General features: G+C 40.8%; 3 protein-coding genes across 4 annotated transcripts; 1 reads left to right on the forward strand and 2 right to left on the reverse strand.

Moving 5' to 3' along the window:
- The first annotated feature begins 2,942 nt into the window (after nucleotides 1-2,942).
- On the forward strand, nucleotides 2,943-12,439 carry nuak2 (NUAK family, SNF1-like kinase, 2). The gene is made up of 6 exons (XM_040028650.1): nucleotides 2,943-3,447; nucleotides 7,433-7,553; nucleotides 7,971-8,122; nucleotides 9,075-9,140; nucleotides 9,263-9,515; nucleotides 9,607-12,439. The coding sequence occupies exons 1-6, from the start codon at nucleotides 3,208-3,210 to the stop codon at nucleotides 10,653-10,655; spliced, it is 1,881 nt and encodes a 626-aa protein (XP_039884584.1). The 5' UTR covers nucleotides 2,943-3,207; the 3' UTR covers nucleotides 10,656-12,439.
- ccnd3 (cyclin D3) lies at nucleotides 11,386-16,133 on the reverse strand. 2 transcript variants are annotated; one of them, XM_040028651.1, is made up of 5 exons: nucleotides 15,763-16,132; nucleotides 15,475-15,690; nucleotides 14,146-14,308; nucleotides 13,272-13,414; nucleotides 11,386-13,046 (listed from the first exon to the last, which is right to left on the reverse strand). In XM_040028651.1, the coding sequence occupies exons 1-5, from the start codon at nucleotides 15,994-15,996 to the stop codon at nucleotides 12,849-12,851; spliced, it is 954 nt and encodes a 317-aa protein (XP_039884585.1). In that variant the 5' UTR covers nucleotides 15,997-16,132; the 3' UTR covers nucleotides 11,386-12,848. The 2 variants fall into 2 exon arrangements, with proteins under 2 accessions (XP_039884585.1, XP_039884586.1); XM_040028652.1 differs by having other exon boundaries at nucleotides 12,928-13,203; nucleotides 15,763-16,133.
- A 1,766-nt stretch (nucleotides 16,134-17,899) lies between these two features.
- bysl (bystin-like) lies at nucleotides 17,900-26,001 on the reverse strand. The gene is made up of 7 exons (XM_040028655.1): nucleotides 25,597-26,001; nucleotides 24,424-24,574; nucleotides 22,691-22,829; nucleotides 22,348-22,481; nucleotides 22,094-22,254; nucleotides 18,708-18,810; nucleotides 17,900-18,550 (listed from the first exon to the last, which is right to left on the reverse strand). Exons 1-7 carry the CDS (start codon nucleotides 25,859-25,861, stop codon nucleotides 18,196-18,198), a joined length of 1,308 nt encoding a protein of 435 aa, XP_039884589.1. The 5' UTR covers nucleotides 25,862-26,001; the 3' UTR covers nucleotides 17,900-18,195.
- Between the last annotated feature and the right edge of the window lie 83 nt (nucleotides 26,002-26,084).

Consider the following 26,084-nt stretch of genomic DNA (forward strand, 5'->3'; position numbering starts at 1 on the left):
TCCATGAATCACCTCTATGGTCTTCCTCCTGTCTTCATACCTGGCAGCTTAATATTTAGCGACCTGTCAAAGGTCAAAGGTCAAATGTATTTATATAGAAGATTTAAAACAACAGCGTTGACCAAAGTGCTATACATTAAAAGTATATAGCCCCAAGAAAAACTACAGTAAAATCCAGAAATATTTAGCACAACACATAAAATAAAATAAAATAAAATTGTCCAGAAGTATGTTACACTCGAGTCAAATGCCAAAGAGAATAAATGTGTTTTTAATAAAGATTTAAATGTGTGTACCCTTTGTCCAATGCATCCACAGTCCCTCCTCTGCACATGCACGTCTCCAAATTGCTCAGCTTGAGCTGTCGATCTAATCTACTCATTTCTATTTTTGTCCATTCTCATCACTCCCAGTGAAAACTTTAACATCTCCAGCTCAGCCTCCTGTGTTTTTCTCAGTTCTGCCGTCTCCAAATCATACATCACGGCAGGTCTCACAATCATCGTGTAAATGCTTTCTTTCACGCTTGCTGCTATCCTTCTGCCACAAATCACCCCTGACACTCATCTCCACACACTACACCCCGACTCCACTTTTCTTCTTCACCTCTTGTGCACTGTCTGTTCCTTTAGATGGTTGACTCCAGGTGATCTACCTTCACCTGTCTCCTTCTCATTCACATACATGTATTCTGTCTTGCTTCTACTGACCTCCCATACCTCCTCCCTGCTCTCACTACAGATCACAATGTCATCTGCGAACACCACAGTCCACAGTGACCTTATCTGACCTGACCTCATTGCCAACAAAACATTTTTGGTTATCTAGCTGGTATTTTGATTTGATTCCCAAAACAATATAAAAGTGCTGCGAAAGCACTTTTATATTAGTGTTCTTTTTTTTTCTACATCACTGTTGTTTATTTGTTCACAATGTTCCTCTGCATGCACGAGTGAATAATCTGTGAAACATTACTGAGCGGTAAACAGAAAAAGGCCAACGAGTTGGAACACTGGTTCCCAAAATGTGGAGCAGACCCCCTGCTGACGCATAGCATCGCCGCGGGGTGCGCAGGCAACCAGAGTGGGAAAAACTGCAGTTCAAGTTTGACTAACAGCTTGTTTGTTTCAGTGAAATGTAATGCTGTATGTGACTTTTCAGCTTCTGAAGGAGAACGGAATAAAAGTTTGAGGTCCTGTCAGTTAAAACAGAATGTGTGAACACGCAGCTTTGCTTGGCTTAAAGTATTAATTCATGAAGATCAGGGAAGGCGGCTCATCTTGTCTTGACTGACAAACACTTGTCAGATGTTTTGCCTTAAAGTATTTACTGAATATATAGTGATGAACGTGTGGCCTCAAATCAGGTTAACCAGCCTGCAGCGTTGCAAACAGTGACTGCTTGCTGACCTCCAGTGGCCCATAGCTGTAACAACATTATTCATCTAAACGTTTTCTGTTCCAGATTTCACTTCTCCCAGCTCACCACTGGCTTCCCATTTAAATCAGAATATCCAAACACAAATAGCTGCATGAAGTCAGTCAGGACTGAAAATGCGGTGCACTGATGGAATAGAAGAAAGCAAAAGAAAAAAACTCATTTTTTGCCCTTGTGGAAGCCAATTTATGCAACTGTATTTTTCTCTACTTCATTGGAAACGAAGAAGAAGCAATGATGGGAAAGAAGCTGGCTTATTCATCACATTTTAAGAGGATAGCTTTGAAGCATAAGCTCCAGTGATTACACAGTGGTTTCAAAATAAGCAACAAACCTCTATCAGAAGTAATGCTTTACTCCTGTTCAGGTTTTAAATACATTTTAAAACTACACGTGCACAACAACACTTTATAATACCACACACTCTTATACCATCCATCTGCATTTTATCACAGAGGATTATAGTATCATATGTCATCATTTACCTCATTTGCTGATAGCATTAATATTATAATCAACACTGGGTCATTTGCACTACTATTCTCATATATGAGATCTCGTGTGTGTGGATGTTTATGTTTATATTCATACTCCAGCAGGTTTTCTTTCTTATGAATAGGGGGAAATGGGATATCGGCTAACGTACATAATATCATCAAAAGATTTTGAGAATCTAAAGAAAGGAAGCCTGTGATCGTCAAGCCCTCAGGTAGCACTGCATCAAAAACAGGTATGATTCTGTCATGGAAATTGCTGCATGGGCTGAGGAACACTTCCACAAATCTCTGTGCCGTCCACAAACGCATGATAAAGATCCATCATGCACAGGAGAAGCGTTATGTGAACATGATCACATAAAAAAAGCACTGCTGTCTTCTCTCGTGGTCAAACCTCATTGTATTTATATATTTTTTTTAAATAATAACATTATGTAAATATATATATTATGATGCATTAATGCTTAGACAGTTTATTTTAATAACTGTGTATGGGCCTACTGTTTGATCTGCAATATTATAACATAGTTTGGTAGCTATGTGCATTCCTAACCGCCAGTGCAGGAATACAAACTAAAACTGTGAGTGAATTAGAAGTAACACGAGATGGAAATATTCCAGCAAAGTAGGCCAACATGTCGGTTACCTCAGATGGCGGTCGTTTGAGTAAATTTACAACCACTGGATATGTTGCAACTACCTGTTCAACTTCTATGCCCCACTTGTTTTTTGATTTTTCGTCTTCGTGGGGTGTCCTTGGTCTGTTTCTGCGGAACACAGATTTTTACACCAATCACCCAAAAACAAAAAACTAAACAAAGCATGTGTGGGAATTAAAAGAGGTTATGAGGCAACACTGAATAATTTCTTCTTGTTTTTAACATTAACTTTAAATAAAGCTGAAGCCAGTAAATCCAACATGAACTAGTTCGCTCTGTTTGTTCACTCCACGGTATGCGCGGTGCAGCAGATCCAGCGCTCCTCCCTTACCTGAAACTCCCCCTCCACTATTTGACGTGTCCGTCTGCGGGCGGTGCTCCGCCGCTTTCCCCCTCACTCTTGCCTACCTGCTGTTGAGTTCCAGTAGCATTACCGAGCTAACACGCAGATGTTCCAGTTCCTGCCTACAGCTTCTTGATCACACTAACCTGCAGTTCTCAGCTGAAGACTTTATCCTGAAGCGTGCCTGCGGCTCCACACAGAGGGAATGCATTTTTAATACCTGGCTCTGAAAGTAAAGCGACACAAGACAACACCTCTGCCGGGGGTCGGCATGGATGCTTTACGCGCTGCCCGTCTTTCGTCAGCCTGCAACAGGCCGTCCGTCGGGGGAGTTTTTCACGACGAAAACACACCCTTCGGGAAAGCTCAATTCCAGGTGCCCGTGAAAAAACAAGCCGTGAAGAGGCACCACCACAAACACAACCTGAAACACCGGTACGAGTTTCTGGAGACCCTCGGAAAAGGAACCTATGGCAAGGTGAAGAAGGCCAAGGAAAGGTCCGGTAGACTGGTAAGCATGGTGTTATTTTTCTTATTATTATTATTTTTAATCTGATCACATTTTACCTGCAGTCAGTCTCACGTCAGTCTTTGGGCTGCTTGTCCCATCGGCCACCTGTTGTTTAGACAGCGAGCGCTATTTTTAGGTGACTGACTGTCTGCAAACAGGTAGAGCACGCTTGGATTTGAATTTTCAAATAAAGGCGTGGAAACTCTACCGCAGAGCGTTCACTTTGAAAAAAGCAAAAAGCGAAGTATTGCTGGATTGTAAGAAAAATAATATTGTTAATTTTTTATAAGGCGGATTGTAAAGTAATAAAGTTGAAAGTTGAAAGTGCGCCTGCCATCTCTCCTGAGGTGTTTGTCTATTGGCTAAAGTTTGCCGAAGGATTCAGTGTGTTTATTTATGGGCTTTTCTTACGTTCACACTGGAATATACTGACCATGATCTAATAATTTCCTCCTCGCCAGCCCGCAGACTCTTTCTGATCTGCTTGATAAGCGCTTAAATTTGGCTTAAGCGCAAATGCAATTATGCAAGCATCTGCCCATGCTTCTTCATGGTGTATTCAGGTTAAACAGTGAGATCTGCTCCAGTTTGAGGTCATTATCATGGCGTTTCAACAGAAATTTATCACAAGACATTTTACATAACCTCTCTCTCTTTTTTTTTTTTTTTTTTTTTTTTTTTTAAATTAGCCCATGTGAGGCACAAAAGAAAGTCTCTTGGAAAGGGCTGGGTAAGTTATTTTCCCCAGGAAGCAGTTTAGGTAACTTTCTTTTTGTTGGGTTTTTTTTCTGATAAAAGGAACAGGAGGGGGGGGGGGGGGGATGCGGGGGTTGCAATTGGGCTTCCAGGTAAATTCCAGCTCTCCATGGCCTAAGGGGAAATGCGAGGAATTTAAAACATTAGAAAGATAAGCCCTTAAAAGAGGCATAAAAAGCAGGGGGGGTTTCCCCTTGATTATAAGATCTTGGATCTCTTTTATTTTTAGCTTCTAAATATTTTAGAAAGGAATGTGGAAGCGGGTTGATTGTGATTGTGAGACCAGTTAAAAAATACTGTACGGGACTGGGTCAGGGTCATGTGGTACCATAAAACAAACACTGACTCAACAACAACACTTAAAACCAATTTAAACAAACCCACATAATAAACTGGCACCTGAGTTTATTTTTGGTGAACCTATTAAAATCTTTGTTCTCTCGATAAACATGTGATTTGCATTCGTGCTGCCTTATGGTTTGTTTACTTGCCGTGGCTTATCGAACATACCGGGAAACGGAAAGTGTGTTAAAATGATACAAATCAAAGCCCACATCTAGACTTTAAAATGAAAACTAAACGTTCCTGCTGTAGATACCTGGGCCTTTTCTTGGGAAGCCTGACTTGGCTGCTGTTTCATACTTTATCGGAAATGCCCTTTGTTAAAAGTCCTGCTTTTGTGTAAGTGAAAGTAGAGAAGTCAAGGAAGTAAGTGTTAGGAATCCCTTTCCCCTTCCCTTTGCTGCTTACAGTAAACATGCAGTGATACAAGTTGAGCCGTGTCCACACACGCCCATTTCTGCTCTTTCACTAACTGGCTCTGCTGTTTTTATTAGAAATGAGTTGGTGTCTGGGATTTATCCCTGCCGGCAGCTTCCTGATGCTTCAAACCTACAATTTTTTTTAATTTATTTTAAGTATCAAAATACTGATTAGCCCACATAGTGTTTTGAATCTCACACCCAACAAATGGCGTTTAGCAGAGAAGCCTTTGCACGCCTGATTATTGACAACATAATGGACAGAGATGTGTCATTGACTCAGGGGAATGACACAAAAACAAACAGTGGCTTCATCTTGCGTGCTGTGGCATTAAAGCTGTTTCCATTGTTTAAGTGCAAAAGTCTGATTGCATAATCCACTGAGGTGGGGTGAGGTAGGTTGGGGGGTGGGGTGTCAACATACATCAGGATAGGGGTTGATCTGCCACTCGGTGCCTGACATGAATGCTGTTTGTGTATTCAGACACCCCAGTTAAGTCCCTAGACTTGGTTTGCATCAGCTGTTAATTAATTCATTGTGCAAGAGAGTTCCCAGGGGCGTTTTTACTCATGCTCCACAGTTAAACTGGTTAAATACTTGTGTCTGTATGCCTGTGTAGGTTCTCAGTCATTCAGGTCATGACAGCCTTAAAAAAAAAAAAAAAAAAACAGACTTCTTTAAGTTAAAGTCCATTTGCCTTCTTTTTGAGCTCCTAAGACTGCGTCTATACTTGCTTTATTTAGATAAAGTGACTCAGTATACCTGTAAACAAAGTGCCATTTACTGATGTCAGAGGCCGATACTCACCTGTCGTGACTCATCTGTGTTGTCACATCAGCTGAGCATGGGATAAATATTCCAAGATGGCCTGAAGAGCTGATCTAAGGATCTTAAGAAATCCTAAAACGTGCTTTTTTTTATATCATGATTTATTGTTTCCCTGGAATAAAAATAAATAAAAAGGATATTAATGATATCAAATCTGTCCCAAAATGTAGTTTTTAAACTTCTGGATCGACCCAGGATTTTGTGCATACCTGATTAAAACCTGATTAAAACTCTACAAAGCTTCACTAAGCCTACATTTTAACAGGGCTATCTGGTGCAAATGGCCAGGGGGATAATGGTGGCTCATGAGTTGTGTGTGTTGTGCAGAAATGTGGTTTGAGTCTTTGCTGTGAAATGTGAAAGATTTCAGCCCCTCTGTGCTTATTACGTGGAGCAGACTGTCTGTAACAGAGATTGCACACACACAGATAACCTCACAAGGATGTGAACTCCTCATCAGTGTAAGTTCAGGCCTGTCTGACAGCTACGCAAACAAATGCAGGAAACCTCCATTCTCAGAGTCGGGAAACGGGCTCGGGTGGAGGGAATACGGGGGTTTATTTGCAAGAGCATCCACGCCAGACAGTGACTCACGACGGGGAGACAGGTCGCGCGTTGACACGGATATGACAAGTCGCTGCTTTACTCATTTTCCTGTCTCTGGAACCTCGAGGGTTAGAAATGAGGACACCCCACCGCCTGCACCATCTGGTGCCTCACAGCACCTCTTCAACCTTGGGGTGGACTGATGACGCACTCGGCGCACAGAGGAATCCCAAGCATCTGCGCTTCCAATGGGCAACAGAATGACATGAATACAGCTTGCCTGCGAGTTCAGACTGAGATGCTATTCACATTTAAATTTTTACTTCTGTGGGCCTCGCAGACCTAACGGCCAACTCTAGTTTTCTTTAAAACAGACAATACTTGACCCGGAGTTCCCTTTGCAGAGTTTAAAACAGCACAGGTTTCAGTTCAATGCTCATTGTTCCACTCGCAATCAAACAAGCAGTGGGAGGGCGGCAATTTATGTTAACTAGCGGCTGATTTGTGGATTTTTTTTTTTTTTTTTTTTTTTAAACCATACTGCACTTAATAGACATGACTTATCTAGTACATGCATTTTATACCTCTGCTGATCATTGCATTAAGGTTTTGTTTGCTTTTTAACCAATAATTATCCAACTTTTGACCTGAATTTGATTTAAAAAATGCCTTATTTGAGCAACATAACCAGTAAAGTTGGATAAAGTTGACGTGAATATTACTGTCACTGATTTTATTTTTTTCAACTTGTGCACCTTGTGGTTTAGCATTTATTGAGTCTCCTACAGTCTCTTGTGTCCTTTTGAGTGTTAAAATTAGATTTGCTGAAACACCTCGAGGTCTAGACCATTAGAGTTGTCATTAGCATTAGAAGCTGGAGGGAGCTGGAGTACAGGCTCACTCGTTCCTTTTTTGTCTCTATTCCTGTAACCCCCTCCAGCAGACTTCTAACCCTTTTTACACAAGGAAGCCCATTGAAGTGGTTTAGACCTTACATGGGGGAAGAAAAAGTTTGATTCCCTGTTGGATGATTAATTATTCCATGAGCTCATTCTTACTTACCTCTCACTTTATTGATTTTTCTTTCTTAAAGGTTGCCGTAAAATCTATCAGAAAGGAGAAGATCAAGGATGAACAAGATCTGATTCACATTCGCAGAGAAATCGAGATCATGTCCTCGCTCTGTCATCCGCACGTCATCACCATATATGAAGGTACATTATTTCAAAAACAAAATACTAATGACTCCATGTTGGGGTTTGACTTTAATCATTCTGTCCCACACGCTACATACAAACGTGATATCTTGGGTTGGGGGAAGGAGTCTCTCTGTTTGAGATTCCGAGTTTTGTCACGCACGTCTTTGTGCTCAAGTCTGATGCAGAGTTACGTAAGTGGCAACTTCCTGCCGTAATCCGGCGCCGCTGATAATGTGCAGAGCCCCGTGTCTTTCAGCACCTCTCACGCCTGATGAGGTGGCCATCACTCAGCGTTTCTCCACTTCAGTGCACGTTTGTTTGCTGTATAGCTGTAATTGGTTGCACAGATAATGGACGTCTCTCACACAGCTCAAGTATTGCAAATGGTTTGAAGCGTTGAATTCAAAGGAGCTCTGCTCTTCTATATTTCAGTATTTGAGAACAAGGACAAAATTGTGATTGTCATGGAGTATGCCAGCCGGGGGGATCTGTATGACTACATCTGTGACAAGAAAAGCATCCCCGAGCGGGAGGCCAGGCATTTCTTCAGGCAGATTGTGTCAGCTGTCCACTACTGTCATCAGGTAAGGCAGTTTTTCTCATATCGGATCTTCAACCTGCTGTTGTCTTAAGCCTAATGACACAGGGCTGCGCTCAGATTCACTGTTTTTCCAAGGCGCTGGCACCTCCAAAGTTACATAATGGGTATTATTCACTGTCAGCCTGGGGGGAAAATGAACAGTTGGTCTGTACTGAGACCAAGTGAAGGCTAAAGGCCAGCAATCCCAACATGCACACGCATGGTCTCACAGTTTAATGAGGGTGTGAAGGAACAGAACACACACACACAGCAATTGGTTGTTCTAGCAAGCCCAGAGCCGTGCAATTACCACCATTCAGTGAACATTATATTTTATCATGGCTCTGCTTGGCAAAGCATTTATAAATAAACGTTTGCTAGACAGTATTTACTGAGTGACCTGCCCTTTCATATTACTCTGTGTTAACCACCTGTCCTTTACCTCTTTACGGAGGTCTGATGTCTCGTTAAACATTTATTTATCCACGTTATTCAGCAGAGAAAGGCCATCTGTTATATCACCTACATTTGGCACAGCGACAAATTCCAAAGTTTCTTCATGATGGCATTTTAACAATAAATGAACGCCACGCTACACAAAGAATGTGTTCGTTGCTACAGCAAGTGCTCATATGTAAGGAGCAGTAGCTGACCTGCTTTTTTTTTTTTTTTTTTTTTTTTTTTTTTTTTTTTCTGTAAGTGAAGCAAATGCAAACTTGAGTCAAAGGCATGCCCCCCTACAGAGCAGAGCACAATGAGGCACTGCTGACGTACCAGAGAGGTCTTCTGTTAGAGAATAATGTGGTGTAACCCAGTAAAGCAAATCCTTTCTACGTAATGCAGACAACTCCCAGTAAACCGATCCCTAAGAGCATGCATGGAACAAAGCTTTTTAAACAAAAAAGAAGGAAAAAAAACAAAACAAACAAACAAAAATAAATCCTTTTTCCTCTTAGAACGGAATCGTACACCGGGACCTGAAACTGGAGAACATTTTACTGGATGACAACGGCAATGTTAAGGTATGCACGTGGATTGAAATCAATAGCCTCCGTTACGCATTTTATAACTAACAGTGATGCGCTGTAACTGAAGAACTTCAATGGGGAAAATACGCTTCACGTCACATCTTTTGTTCTCACAGATTGCAGACTTTGGGCTGTCGAACCTCTATCACGGTGACGAGTTACTTCAGACTTTTTGCGGCAGTCCTTTGTATGCCTCCCCGGAGATTGTCAACGGGCGTCCGTACCATGGCCCAGAGGTGGACACTTGGTCTCTTGGGGTGCTTTTGTACACGCTGGTTCACGGAACCATGCCATTTGACGGAAACAACCACAAGATGCTAGTGCAGCAGATCAGCACCGGAGACTACCGGAAACCAAACAAACCCTCTGGTAAGTTTTTAAAACTGATTTTTCCTCAGTGAAGCTAAATTATATTTTAGCTTTTATAGGAGTCTTGATTTTTCCCATTTCTTTCCATCAGATGCATGTGGACTCATCCGCTGGATGCTGATGGTGAATCCTGACCGCCGAGCTACAATAGAGGAGATTGCCGGTCACTGGTGGCTCAACTGGGGCTATCCGCAGCCGTTACTGTGTGAGAGAAGGAGCAGTCATGTGGAGCAGACCTCTGCCCCAGTATCTCCGTCAACATCACAGCCTGCTGGGCTGGCCGGTGTTGCTAGTTGGCTGCGTCGTACATCCAGGCCTTTACTGGAGAATGGCTCCAAGATGCGCTGCCTGCTCCGCACGCAGGGCAGTGCAGGGGATGTGGTCCGACAACGGTCCCTGCGAAGGTCACGTAAGGAGAATAACATCACCCAGGCAGTTCACGAGGGTAGCACAGACACTCGGCCCTCCAAGGGTATTCTGAAGAGGCGTAACAGTGTGAAACAGAAGTCGATAAGCGAAACATCAACTGTCAGTTTAGTGGAGTCACAAAAAATCTTGGACTTATCTGCACCAGGTAAAGCACCTTCAGCTGCACAGCTGCCTCGCAAAGGTATCCTAAAGAAGCCTGCTGAGCAAGAGTCGGGGTATTACTCATCATCTCCAGAGAACAGTGACTCTGGCTTGGTAACGCAAACTAAAGAGTGCCCTTCAGCACCACCCTACAGGAAGGGCATCCTCAAGCGTAATGGAAAGTTCTCCTCTGGTGGGTTACATGAGTTTGGGTCTTTGGACCAGCTGGCGACATCTCTGCCCCATGGAGGTGGCCGATCAAGACCAAGCGGAGCCATCAGCGAAGATAGCATTTTATCTTCAGAGTCCTTTGATCAGCTGGATCTACCAGACCACGTGAGGCCAGCAATGCAAATGGATAAACCAGCCAAGGCGAGCATGAGAGGCTGCGTTTCTGCTGACAACCTTCTGGACATCCAAGAAGACAGAATCCTGTCCGATGGGCTGTTGAGGTCCTGGGACTGTTACAAGACTGGAGTGGCTGACAGTGCCTTTTCGATTTCAGACTGTGATAACGTCACAGAGGCTTACAAACAGGCCATGGTCATACGAAGCTCCAATGCAAGCTGAAGACCAGTAATAAGGGACAAGATGCTGGCTAAAGAATTAGTGGTCATCCTGAATTTTGAAATGACTTTAACAATATTGTGGTCATGAAAGCCAAAGTGCGTTGTGTGAAAATACCAGAACACTGTAAGGTGATCATTTTGGCAGAATTCAGGAATTAACACAGTACCAAAAAAAAGGGAGAAGACTGATTGTATTTGAGATGGTCGATTTGATTTAACCGAAACTAAAATAAGGAAATGCAATTACGCAAAGGAAATGTTACAGAGTGCAATTTGACTTTCATCAAACAGTCTCAGGAGAAGAGAGCTTGAACTCTGGTTTTCATTGTTAGAGGTTGCTAGTCAATTAATTCACAATGAAACCAAAAGCACTTCAGAGACGGAAATTCGGGAGACATTTTTAATACAGTTACAGTAGATCTGATTGAATGTAGCTGGTTTGTGTCAGAGTTACAGCAGCAGAATACTCTGCATTGTGGTTTATTGTCAACAAGAAAGTTTGAGAAAGTTCAATGAGTGTTATTTGGATTCTAGCTTCGTAATCTTCTGTCAACATGATGTTTGTCTAAGATGATGACGGCAATAGCACACAGTTTCGATGTTGGAATGAGTTTTGCTTATGGGTAAGGTAACATTTCACAGATGCCAAAGAGCAGATTTGGAAAACCTTGGCGCTAAAAATCCCCAGCAAAATGTGCCAAGTTTTGATGTTTGAAACAAGGACTACTGACTTTTTTTTTTTTTTTATAAATGTTTTTCCTGAAATGACTTGTTCTGTGTTTGGATAATGACTTGAATAATAATAGTGACCCTATGAATCACTGGCCTAACCAGTCGAACCTGCCTTTGCTTGCTAGCTTGCGCTGATACAAGTGCACAAATAGCCTTTGAGTCTACATATACGTGTGGGAGTTTTACAAAAACAGGTGGGGCCCAGTTATTTTATTTTATTATTTTTTTTGTTTTGAAAATCAACAGTATGAAGTTCCCCAACTAATTACTATTTGTTTTGTTTTTTTTATGAAGTTGAATCATCGGTTATGGAACAGCGTAGTATTTTATAAGGCCAGATAACACCAGTTAAAAATAGCGCTGCCAAAAAGTAGTCACTGAATCAAAACTAGAGTTCAAATTAAAATCATAAATTAGGCATGCAGGTATTGATCCTTAATTAAGCTTGACCAGATATTTTCGTAGCTACCTGGCTCTGTCTTGCTTTATGAAATACTCCTGGTATTCAGCTACATCAACATGTATGTTTGATTTTAATTTGGATGCTAAGCCAGTGCCTGGAATAGCACTTTCAGGCCACTGAAACCTGATAAATACACCATTTATGTATCAGTGTCATGTAACAAGAGTTGCACAAAGCCATTGATGCAAGCTGCAGAACCATGTTGTTCAGAAACATGGTTCTGATGAAGGAGGCTCATCAGGAATTGAAAGCCTGTTCATATGCAAAAGATACTTTTTTTTTTTTTTTTTTTAATTTCTGGAATCTGATGGATTGTATTAAGATGAAGGTAAAACTCATTCTCACATATGATCTTTGATTTTCATGTGTGACAAGGAAAATATTGTTTGTAGGATGTTTGTTTTGTTTTTTGCTTTTATAAAATAATTTAATGTGTTTGTTGTAATGTGGGCATTTCATTGTTTTTGTTTCTCCCTTTCCCTTATCCCATATATTTCAGGTTTAATTTAAACCATGTCTGCCAAAGTTACTGGCTTATCATTTGTGTGACTGTTCTGCTGTGTTGTCCTTGCTGGGATGAGGAAGTCAATAAAAAAAAAAAAAAACGACAACAAACAACTCATTTGCTGGCCAGTGTTGTTAATGGCCTTCATACAGATATTGCATTGACGTATAACAGGATTCATTTGCATTCAGCACAGCTAGAACCGCAGACAGACTTCAGTTTAAACTTAACAGAACCACCATCACTAGTATTAGATTTGCAAAAAGTAACAATTAAAATGTGCAAACACTGCTGGCAGGATTGGGTGCAATTTAATTCTCACTGTCACAGCAGGTTTTTATGTAGATCAAGGGATAAAACTGCTTACGCGATTCCAGAAAACAACACTCTTAAACAAAGCATGCACAAAAAAATAATCTTAATCAAAGAGCCACGTAGATGAATTTCTTCCATCTTATCTGGCCTTCTCGTTTCATTTCCTGGCAGTAAACTTTTCAAGGCAGGGAGGAGTGTTTTAGTTTGATTTCCTCTGGTGGGGATGTCTGTGTCAGTACAACATCCTGAATGTCAGCAGGGGTGTAACTGCTCCCTGATCCGTGTTCCTTTGGCTTGCAAACCATATCCTGAAAACTGGAGGGCAGGCTGAGCTCTAACACAATCCTGAGCTGGTCATAGCAGAGGAGCAGGGCGTTCTGTTCGGGGCCACGTTTCACATAGAAACAATGAGTTTGTCAGCGGTGACAAGGCCGCACATATAATCATGGATATGTTTTAAGATGCTTTTTAAATAGTGGTTTGTTTGCAGCAGTTCTCAGGCTGTTTGATCAAAGACGACAAATACACCCATCGCTGTTGACGAAAGGGCAAAGTCAAAAGAGATACTGCCTGAAACTCAGTCAGTTAAACATTAGCCTTACCTGATCAGCGGCCAAAAGGTCGGCCAAAAACTTTATCACTGAATCTGCAGACACGCCAGCGTCCAGCAGCTTTAGCTTCTGCGTGGCGATGCTCACGCAGGCACACGTTACAGTGGAGGGCGGGAAGACTGAAAACCTGCATTCTGATAATTAAAAACGTTTTATTACTTTCGTGTCTTCTATTAATAATGAGCACTTTGTCCACACAATATTGAGAAAGAAAATAGATGGTAGACAGATGGTCGCCACCATGCTCGACACACCCTGACAGATGAACCTAAAAGCTTAAAACAGACACTTCCCAGAACAGGATAATATGATATCCTAATTGATTGAAGCAGGAGAAATGGTGAGACAACTCAGCCATTCAGTTCTTGCTTTACACCCTTAGAGTGGGTTAAAATGTCTTATTTTTATGGGGCTGAGAATGTGTAAAAGCTGCCTGAAAGAGCAGCAACTATCTGTATCCCTGTGACCTGCAGCCTCGGGCAGTATTGCAGATAGAGATAGGTGGGAACTCGGCCAGCTGAATAGCTGGATGCAGGTCTTTCATAGCAGACAATGCAGGATTACACAAACTCTGCTCTCACTATCCAAAATGAACTGCTGACACATGGTAATCATGGTTGGGGCCGTTTGGTGCCCATTGTTCACGGCTTAAATAGTCCCTTGATGATCATGAAGTAAAAAGTCTTATCCCCGATTGTTTTACAGGGGGGTGTAAATTAGATGATTTCATTACATTACAAGATTTTTTTTGTTAAAATGTATTTTCCATTAGTTGTCTGCCTTAAATTGAACACTAAATTGACTGATATTGTCTTTCATTTGGGGATACCATTTCATGTTTAGGTAACTCAGTTATGCAACGTACCCATGGCAGCCAGAGCGATGTAGGTGTGAACATGCCTGCGCATGTTCTGAAGGTGGGGAGGTCGGACAAAGGGGAGAGCGTGAAGAATTGGCTCCAGGAAGTCAGAGGGGACCACGGAGGCCAGACACCACTCTAACCTTGACACCACTGCCAGCTCCCAGTGCTGCAACACACACACACACACACACATTCCTTGAAACCAGTCCACCATCAAAATCCCACAGCAGGAACGCTCATTCAGATCAGCCAACGAGTGCTGGTCACCCTAACCCCTCAGTTAAACCCCCGTGTCCTGAACAGTGTGCATGCCTGTAAGCCTTTGGTCAAAAAAATGATTGTGAAAAGGGAATATTTCCGGCTTCCTACCTACAAAGATCTTCTAAAATGGCCTTGATAAAATTGTGCCCTTAGAAATCGTACCAATAAGTGTCTCTACTTAGTCTTCAATGAATATTACAACTGTTGTTCCTTTTCAGATGGAATAAAAGTATTGAAAGGTGTGTCCACGATCCATCTGCAGTTGCCCAATGTCATATCATTGAGGCCTAAACCACAGTTTGAGAAGCACTGCTTTGGTCAAAGTATGCATTTCTGTCAAGTTTATAAATGTCCTCTCATGAAATTCATGACAAAAGCAAAGCTACAAGACTGTCATTACGCTGTCTGATTTTCATTTGACCACCAGGACATTTGAGGTTCATGGGAATGTAGCTGGCCTTTCTGGATGCAGCCAAAACAGGAAAACTATCCACAGATTAAGAAGCAACAGTGTTGATTTTGGGGATTATCGTGAGATCCATGGAAAACAAGTATTACAGATTCCACTTTTAAAAGAGACAAACTGGAGGCTCAGTTAAGTCATGAGGTCGCTTTGAATATTTGCAATAAATGCAACAGAAAGAGGGAACACAGTGGGGTGGTTTGCAACACCGCCTCACTGCAAGAAGGTCCTGGGTTTAAATCCAGCCTCCCTGTGTATACTTGGGATGTACCAGTAATGATCTGTTAAATAAAATAAGTATAATCCCTTCACAATTTATTTTATTAGAAGCCTAAAGAGGTTAAAAAAAGTGCTTTAAGAGAAGCATAAAAAGCATGAAGTATGTCAAATAAATACATTTAATTTAGTGGGAAAAGCGGATTCATTTATTCACTTATTATGTGGGATCCCTCAGACTTATGCGACCAAACTTAATTGTGCATTTGATTATTACTTTTATTTATTTATTTATAACCCAGACTTAGTCAGTGGTGGTAGTTTTTCTGTGCTGTTTGAGGGGAGATAAACACCAAGGATATTAGCTCCTTTATAATAGTTAATGCCTTTACCAGAATGTCTGAGACTGAAATGGAGTTTTCTGTGTAGACACAAAGCTTGCTGGCAGTCAGGGGGATCGTTTCTCTCATTTTGGAGGCCAGGAACATGCAAACTGCCCCTAACAGCTGCAGGTTGGTCTTCTCAACTGCAAAACGGCTCAGGTAACAGTCCAAGTAACGCATCGCCTGCGGAAACACCTCCTCCTCGCATTTCTGCTCCTCACACACCTGCCAGACAGAAATCTGGTTTATTTCACCTGAACTAGGTGGAAAATTACACTTTGACTGATGAGTGTATACCTGAAACATCCACACAGCTAGTATCCTTCTCATGTACGGCTGGACTTCTGTCTGCACCCCGTCAAAGGGGGAGGTCACCCGGCTGGTCTCCTCAAAGGCCCGCAGGTTGTGTAGCACTCTGAGGTCACCGGTCACAGCGTGGTCCCTGCTCGCCCGGGGGACCACAGCCTGCTCTGTTTCACTAACATTTCCCATCTCTGGATCAACTCTGAAGCCCTCCATTTCCAGGCACATCCAGTTCAGTGAAGGAGCATCAATAAACCGTTTAGCTAACGTTAGCTTCGGTCCGTTATGGCGGCCATTCCTCTTTTAGCTAGCTGTCCAGTAGCTGCTGACATAACGCCATTTTCAGCCAATATTTTTTCTTTAATTTTCTTTAAGAGTATTAATTTTCAAACTGAACTGAATTTTATTTTAGCCCTCAAAAAATAAACAAAAATTAAAGCTGAATATTTTCCAGCTTATTTGCATTTTGTCTTCTTCTTGTCTTCCTTGCCATTTTAAATGCATATACATTTACTAAAAATTAAAAATATTTTTGGAATTTTTTCCCCCTGGAAATCTCGAAGACCTCTAAACAAAAATCCACCCATATCTCATAGCCTTATTTAGGAACTTTCTTTTTTGTTTATTTTTGTTCTGTGCCATTCAGCAAATTTGATACCAAGTAAATACAGGTCTAGTATTGTCGATACCAACACTTTCTGCCTATAAAGGCAGCTTATAGAGGACAGCGCTGTGTCAGGATTTATGAGATGAGTCATCATTAACTTACAAATACTGAACACATTTTAATGATCACTAAACCACTGTAATATTTACTTTACAAAATCAACCTTTCAATTTTTTATGTATTTTGAAACTAGGGTTTTTGGAGACCTTGAATATAAATGTGCCTAGCTGTCTCTAAAGCAGTTTGGGTCAACTTCTGTAGTTGGCATTTAGTTCAACTATATTCAAGCCAATGCTCACTCAAACTCACTCAACAACTACATCTCAGACTCTACCGGCTTAGCAAGCATGTTAAATATTAAAGTTTATGACAGCAGAGTTAGAAAAAGACTGAACACGTATGGCTTATTTGAAAGGGTTCTCACGAGAAAGTCTTTTCTCTCTAAAAAGTTGCACCTGAGAAAACAAGACTTCTGGAACAGTGTCCTTTAGATAAACAGGAGCAAAGTTGAGATGTTTTGGTCATATTGCACAGCACTATGTTTGGCAAAAACCAAGCACGGCATATCGGTATAAACAGTGGCGGAGGGCACCTTGCAGTCATTGTGTTCACAATAAACTCCTCTGATTGCTAAAGCTGGACTGAAATTAGTTCTGCAACAGGACAACAAACCCAAGCACAACAGCAAATCTAGACTGCTCGCATTTTTTTAGTCAGACTAAAGCATCGAGTCAGGTAAATCTCTGAGATATTGATCTGGTTAGTTAAGTTGCAGAGGGCGTTGTTAATCAGTTTCAGCTGCTTTGTGTTTCAGGGAATTAACAGGTGCAACAATGAGACAACCGGGGTCCTTTTTTGTCTTTTGAAACTTCCTTCCAGGAGACAGGAAGTTATTCTAAGAGAGCTTGACAGGGCCGAAGGTGGTCCTTAAACCATCTGCAGAACCGGTATCTGCTCACTGCCATTAGGTGGCAGGATGAAAATCTTGGACCCGTTTTGAGACTGCGCCGGTGAACTCAACCCCCTGTAGGTCGATCATTTTCATTTCCATCACATGATGTGACAGCCTTTCATTCCTAACACTTTAGTTAGTTCATATCAGTAAAGAGATCAGCATGATTTTTTCCCCAGTGACATCTGATGCTTTCAAAGTGTTCCTTTAAGGTTTTGAGCAGTGTACAAAAAGGCCCAGGGCAAACTTTTTTGGTGTAACTATGTTCCATTTGAGGTCAATAAACTGAATTACCTAATGGCTGTTAAACTCCTTCACAAGACGGACACGATTATACACTAGTAATGCAGGACTCATTAACTTAGTTTGGTGATATAAATCTGTGAAGTTATTTGTAAAAATGTCTAAAACCAGAAGCAGCTCTCTACTTGGCAATCTGACATACTCAACATGTTACAACTCCTACAGAACTCTAACAGGCAAAAGCAATAAATGGACATTGATGGCAAATGTTTAAAGATTCAGTTCGTTTTTAATCAATGTTCTGCTTCATAACAACAGAGCTGTTCTTATTTAGATGAACAGAAAAGCCACGTGACCACTCCTCTGCATCTGTAGAGAAAAAGCTTGAGCGTGACGATACGAAATTACATTAGCAGTATCACTAGTGATGTGCATTTCCAAATGTGCGAACTCCAAGACACTGATCTTTCCAAACTCTTTTATCCCATGACAAGAAGAATATTGAAAATCCAAGATTTTTTTTTCACGCTGAGGAAACATTACTAAGGAAGAAAACCGAACCAAATCAGTCCATTTCCACTGTAACAGGGAGCCCGATTTCAATGTCCCTCGACTCCGAGTTCTGCAGCTCCCTGCGGATCTCTGCAGAGATCTGTGGGTGTGTTTGTATCTTGAGCAGCTCCAGCAGTGCTTCCTTCTGTTCAGACCCCAGGTCAGCCTTGTAGCGCTGAGCCAAGGTGAGTAAACTCTGATGCCACAGCACAGGAAGCTCGCGCTTTTCACTGCGGAAGGACAGGAAGTGGGCCACCAAGGCATCCAGAACACGGAAAGGCAGGGCGTACTTCTTGTCGAGCAGGAGGCGCAGGAAAATGCTGTTGGCACCATTATACTCCATCTCTGCCAACTTAAGCATTGCAGCGCTGAAAGACAAGAAAGACTGCTTGTTAGATAACCTTGAACTCGGTGTTAACTTGCCTGCACTGCACAGAATGAGGCCTTCAAGGACAGCTGGTTAATACTTCACATGAGCAAATGCTGACATCTGTCTGCCAGCTTATGTCAGTGAGGAAGCCTCACCTGGAGTGCAGCACGGGAATTGAGCACTTCGTGAGGATACTCCCGATGATGATGGCTTCCCTGAGAGTGCATGTCCCAGATTCACAGAGAGGAATCAGGATACCTGTGTGAAGGTCGAGGAAAAAAATGTTAAATGAGTGTTCCAGAAAAATTATAATAGACAGAAATAAAAAAAAAAGGTAAAAAAAATTAAGGATCAAACTGCAAGTTGTTTTTTTTTAACATTTTCAATTAATTATAGTATTATGCCATTATACACTCAATTCTATGATGTTCCATTCTATACCATGACGTGGCGTTCTGTGATTCTATTCTATGATTACAGCGTTCCACTCTATGGCACACCATTCTATACTATGGGGTTCTCTTCTATACTATGGCAAGTCATTTGTGACTTAAAACAGACTTGCAATAGAAATGCATTTAGGAGCAATGTATGAACAAAAACAACATTAAACACGTGCAGCGCCCAGTTGTAAACAAAAACACTGATAAAGGCAACAGTGGCAAAGTGGAGCTGGAGTGTGTTTACACACCGTGAAGAGCAAAGAGGCGGAGCTGTTACTGAGATGGTGTGCTCAGGTTAAGTAAATGAAAACACTTCTCTTACGTCCAAAACAGCAGCGCTGTTCCTGTAATCACCATTAAAACCTTTACTGATAAAACACTGGGGAAAGCCTTCCAAGAACACAGAGTAAAGGTAAATGTTTGATGCCTTAGTTTAGATTGAATATACACCTTATTTTATTTGTCTTTCACTGTACTTGAGTTTATTTATGTGTTTTTGCATTTAAGAAAAGTTATCTTAAAAATGTTTTAAATATAACATCTTGTTGTATGCAGTTAAACTTTAAAACACTAGAATTTCTAAAATTTAACCCAATGAGCAGTTCATTTTGCCTGACTTGTGTTTGATCATTCTTGAATATTTATTATTGCTCATTAATAAGACAAAAGTATTTATTATCCTATTAATCAATAGGATATACATTTTCATTATTTGATTACTAAAACAATCGATAGCTGCAGCACTAGTCTATTGTATGACATTCCATTCTATGCCAAAACATTCTATACTGCGAAATTGCAGTCTATGGCGTTTAATTCTATACTATGGGATTCCATTTGGTGACACCGTTCTGTACTATGTTACATTCTATATTATGATGTTCTATTATATAGCGCTCCATTCTACACTATGGCATCCCATTGTATGGTTATAGCATTCCATTCTATAGCTTCCCATTCTATGACACCCCATTGTATAATATGACTTTCCATTCTATACACACCATTCGATGCTATGGTGTACCATTCTACAACACTCCATTCTATACTATGTCGGTCCATTCTATGACATTCCATTCTATACCAAAGCATTCCACTCTATATCACCCCATCATATACTATATCATTCATTGTATGATGTTCAATATGCCATACAGATGCTAACGGTCAGTGTCAATGTCTATGCAAAGTTTCATTAAAATTGCTCCACTCGTCTAGGAGTAGACAGGATCCTACAAACATACATACATATGCTAGAATCATTATAACATGGTTATGATTATGATTATTATTACTGTTATTTTTCTTTGGGCTGCATGTGCTCATGAAATCCAAATTAAGGTGATTCTGCACAAGTTTGCCCGCTGTTTAATTGTGTTAAAAAATAATATTTGAAGCTTTTTAAACACATTATTCTAGCGTCTTCAAATTCTCCACTAAATTAAATATTTAGCATGCTTCTGATCACTTCTCACTCTCCCACTCTCTCATGCTTCGTGGGTTATAAAATACATCTTTGTAAGCAACACTGCCACACAGTGGTGACATCTCGCATTACCGTTTTGCCAGAATATAGGTCACAGGATGTTTAGGGAAAATAGTCCCACCGAACTGGGACAATTTGTGAACACAAGACTGACAAGATTAAAGAAAAATCATCCTCAACAATCAGTTGTGGATGTATGAAAGACGCTTTGACCCAATTAGATTTGAGTGTGTTAATTACTTTCCTACCAGAACCAATGGTGCTATTTACCCTATGGACACTGTAATCCTCCATCAGGGTCTTCAGAATAATATTTCTAAATTTAGTGCTGAAATTGGAAATCTGAGATGTCCCAGAAAGCTTGTTTTCTGCAATGCAACAAGCTGCCAAATCCTCTCAGTCATTTAATGTACCCACTTCTTTTCCAACGGTTACATGCAACTGGATCTAAGCCTTCGATGAAGATTTAATCAAACAATAACAAAGGTTACTGTTTACAGGCCCGAGAGACACACAGCTGTAGCCTGTAGGGGTTCTTGGAGTAGTTCATGGTGGATTTCAAAGTCTATGTTGGATCACTGTCCAGTTGTATACCCCAATCTTATTTCAGTTTCCTTGTCGTGACTGAATGCATCATTTTTGCATGCAAAATTGGCCAAAAGTCAGTGAAATCTATTCCTCCCAGCTTACAAAGATGCTGCCAATGACAAGATCTCTTCTGTGCATCAACACAGCAAAACAGTACAACCACACCAATCAGTTAAAGCTTCAAGCAGCTGCTCTGCAGTCATGTGGGTATTTTGCTTTCTGCTCAGCATATGTGCATATTTATGGAGATGTTCTCTTCCAGAACTTGTCCTGACTTCACAGATACCCTTTACTTTGAATTCTTAAAGATATTTCAGAAAGTGGAAACTGTTCTTTGACATTTTACATATTCTTCAATGTGCACAACAGTTGTCATTCCTACACAGTTAATGCAGCACTTTTGTTAAAATGCTCAGCGACCCGAGTAAGGAAATCCTAGAAAGCTGACAGAGTTCATCTACATGTTGTGTTTTCAGAGGGAAAAACATTTCATGACTCATCAGCCGACTGTAGGCATCTCCAGCACCACTGCATAACAATGAGCCACAATATCAGTTTCATTATAACTGATGTGCAGATTGTCATCACCATTAATTAAAGGCCATGGGTCCTATTCACAGGGAATTGAGGAATGGCTGCAATCACAGCACTGTAACACAAGGAAAGATGTACTTTTATGGTCTCTCCTTCTCTTTTCATATGAATACTCTTTATGAACATATGTGTGTCATATGAACGCACAGCATTTTGAAAATATGCATTTCAGTGTTTCAGCTGAGACACATGTGGCTCACCAGTGGTTTTTCAGAAATAGTCCAATTAGTTCTGCTTGTTTGCAACATTTAAATATAACACCTAGAATGTACAGTAACATAACATTTATTTAAATGCTTTAGTTTGAAAACACATGACTCTATATTACTATGATTACTAGATTTCTGTAATCACTTCCACACACACTTCTACTCAGTTCTGTCACAGTCTGTTCTCAATCTTAAGTATTTATTCGAATCCTCAGTCTCACCTTTAAACCATGCTCCCGGTTTGAACAGGGCCTTCTTCAGGGCGCTGTAAAGGTGAAAGTTCAGTCGCTTGTATTCTGCGATATCATCCCGTACTCGAGGCAGCAGCACTAAGTTGTAAAACCTCTGGGCCATTCGCTCTTTCAGATTGGACGAGAATATCCTTTAAAAGGAACAAGGAAAAATACTTCATTATATCACTTAAGAGAACTTGCGGAAAACTAATCATCACAAAGCGCATCAGCTCAAAGTTTACCTCGTCGCCTGGTACATAGCAGCTGCGGACCAGGAGTCGGGGTCAGTCAAATACAAAACCTGCTCCCAGTTTGAAAGCGCAGGTATTATTTTAAAGGCCTTTGGCAGTTTGCTGCTGCGGTATTTCGACAGAACCTGAAGCACAAGAAGAGAAAGGGGAACTTTAAACATGTCTCTATTAACAAAAACACACCTGTTATACAAGCAGTGTGTACAAACTCCCCCTCTGCTCGATATGATATGCATGACTAACCGGGCCAGTGGGCTTCTCCACTTACTGTGTCTATTTTCCTTTAGTTTGTCTCCCAGTTAGTTGACGTGTGGTGGGCTTGAAGTAAACTTACCTTACCGACACCTCTGTACACTTCTGTTACTCTTGGGTCCAACTGTGGCATCGGACACCCGGAAACCTCTGACATCACCGTGCCCACCTCTGTCTGCTTCTCTGTGATCTTCTCCATAATGATGTCGGCTAACGTCCGTCTGCAAGAGCCACAAAGAAAGGAGTTAGTGGTTTGCCGACCAATCCAAACATCGATACCAGTGCTGGTATTGGTATCGGATCAATACCAGCACAATTTGATCGATAATTTGTTTCTATCCCCCATGTTCATTATGTAGCCGACTGAATTATGTTGGATAAGTTATGTTTTGGAAATGAAAAACTACACTTCAAACATGCACTATGAACCTTGTTGTGTTGATCGCAACAAGAGAACCGGATCCAAAAACCCACAATAACATTACAGCTCTAAAAAACAAAAAACAATAAACAAGTTTCAAATTAAATGAAAGGTTAAAAAGATGTGCTTTGCTGTTTTAACTAATTATTGTAGAAAGCAAAAACCAGAGATTTAGCTGTCATTAAAATATATTTAGAATTTGCAAATTGAAGGCGACTCCTTTATAGGTTAGAAGTGCTGGTATTGGCTCATACTAGGGCTGGGCGATATGGCCTAAAATCCATATCGTGGTACACTTTGAAGCATGTGCGGTAATGATATATATCACGATACACTCTTTTCTTCTGTATTTTCGCACTATAAGGCACACTTAAAATCCTTTAATTTTCTCAAAAATCGACAGTGTGTCTTATGTATGAATTTTAGTTGAGCTTACTGACCTCAAACCGATTTTATGTGGAACACGGCGCTCAAAAATCTGTCAAAAATGTTTTAGTACGACTTTGGTAAACTACAAAGCCGCACCCCTTGATGGATTGTCGGAGCATTACGGCTATTGTAGGCAGGAGCCTCGCGGAGTGATATGTACTGTGCTTCAACATAGTATTACCATATTGTGTGTGTATAACGTCTTAAGTTTAGTGGATGTTAAACATGGTTATGCTGAGGATATGTCGGCCAGTTTCCACTGGAAATGCTTTTTGGTTAAACTGTCAGCAAGGATTTTGCATTTGCACTGTTAAATTTTTATATAACTTTAATGCAGATAAAAACAGCTGCTTGTTTAAGTGAAATACATTGATGTTTTTTGCACTAATAAAGTTGTGGAGTTGTAAAGCATTTTGTCTAGTGTCAATTATATCGTCAGTTATATCGTTATCGCAGATTTTCAAATGTATATTGTAAAAAAATTTTTGGTCATATCACCCTGCTCTACGTGAGGGTCTGGAGAGCAACTGAGATAATCCATCCACGATATGAGGTTAGTTATTAATATACTGCAACAACATGGGAATAGAGCAGCTGCGAGAGAATTCAACATTAATGAATCAATGGTAGGGAAGTGGAGGAAGCGCAGTTTTTGGCTTTCCTCTTTTTCTAAAACGAGCTTCGTCTCTTTGCTATTACTGTCGCCCAATTTGCAGATGACATTGCTTGCAGCCACTGCAATGCTTTCGACTAAAACAGGCGCAGCTTGATGACACCATCAACATGCACTATAGTCAAAATCTCTACCATTGGCCAAATTCATTTCGTTTCTACCGTATACCGTTTATACCGCCCACCCCTACTCGATACCAAACTTTCCACTATTGCACAGCATTAATACAAACACAAAGCTAAGGATTTGCTGAGCTTGCAGCGCCTCAAGTTAAAGCGATGGTGTAGCTCACCTCACTGGAGGGTTTTTGTTCATGAACATCTCGATGGCCTTCTCATCTTCAGCGTCAACGACGATTTCTTCATCGTACTCAACATCTGCAGGACCTGCTGCTCCCAGCGCCGGCCATTCTTCATCCGAGTCTGCATCCTGAGACTCAGGCCCTAAAATAAGATTACAAGATGGAGATGGCTCATTAGAAGATCACACTGAACTGTTTTGGGTGTAAATATTTTAGTTAAGTAATGTCTCTTGATAAAGACAATCACAAGGAAAGATTTTACACTTTAACATGGATTCAACATGTGCTGCACTTCTATGTATTTGTGTGGAAAACTCCTAGGTCATTTAGCAATAGGAGGACAATTCAGGCTTTAAAAATGTCTTATTATTTTATAATTTTCTGGTATGTATTTAAGAAAAAACTAAATATTAAATATGTCCAGATCAGGCATTAAAGATAAACTTTTTATGATATTTTTGTTTCTATGCGCATCTCTGCAGCCAATACTTCAGAACCCAAAAAAGTAGATTAAAAAATATTGTTTAATAAATTCTTGAGCATCTTTCACACTTGATAACAGATAACACTCAATTTTTATTCATTTAAGCAACTTTCAAAACCTACCAAATTTTCAATATTTACTTTTTTTTTGTAAAAGCAGTTACAAAGGCAGCAGATTAACAGATCAATCCCTTCAGCTAATAAAAACATTTATGATAATTTTATTAAAAATGATATGATTGGGGTAAAAAAAAAACATTAGTAGTGTAACGGGGTTGCACATGATAAAGGTTTAATGGATATATTACTTGTATTTATAGATTATGACATACCTGCTACAAATAAATATCTAAGACCAGAGAAATGCTTTTTAATTATATTTTAAAATGTGCTTGTGAGAGTGTATTTTATATGTATAGTAACAAGACTGCAAACCAGAGCTAGTATTAGTTTTTCTCATGAAAAGATGTGCGCTGTGGAATGTTGTGGATTATGAAAGTTAAAGGACAAATGTAGGTATATAAACAAAAGCTACCTAATCTAGTCAGAAGACATTGAACAAATGCGATGTGTGTTAAAGACGACTGACTTGATGTGCCCATGGTGCTAGCACTTGGCTCACCAAACTCTATTCAAATATCCGCCAATTTAAGGATAACTACGACACCAATCCAACATTACCGAGAACAGTGACTGGTGCTTTCTTCTTTTCTGGTGCCAGCCCATATTCGGTCTGAAGTTCCTCTTGTTGAATGCGGGCTTGTTGTAAGATTTTCCGTGACAACCGCTCGTCCACGTACTTGTCGTCGCTTTCTTCCCGGGTGTCTCTGATCTTGACCCGGCCTTTGGCTCGGACAATGTCCGCCTGCAGGATCTGGTCGGCCAGCGCCACTGGCGCGGCTCCGCTCTTCTCTCCTCCACCTTTGGATCGTTTGACTTTCGGCATCGCTGCGGTTTTACTTCAGCTGTGACCACAGTGTGGATGTTCCCGTGGACATGTGCGAGCTACGGGACAGACCTCACCAAACACTGTAAACAGTCACTGCTTCAACACGTGTGTAGGTCCGGGGAGAAGGAAGTGACGCAAAACACACACGTAACATCCGGCTTTCGGCGACCACTTCAGAAAAAAAGTGCAACAACGTCAGTTGACTGTTTCATTGTGAAAC

This window comes from Simochromis diagramma, unplaced genomic scaffold, assembly GCF_900408965.1.
Source record: "Simochromis diagramma unplaced genomic scaffold, fSimDia1.1 OVJJ01000483.1, whole genome shotgun sequence".
NCBI lineage: Eukaryota > Metazoa > Chordata > Actinopteri > Cichliformes > Cichlidae > Simochromis > Simochromis diagramma.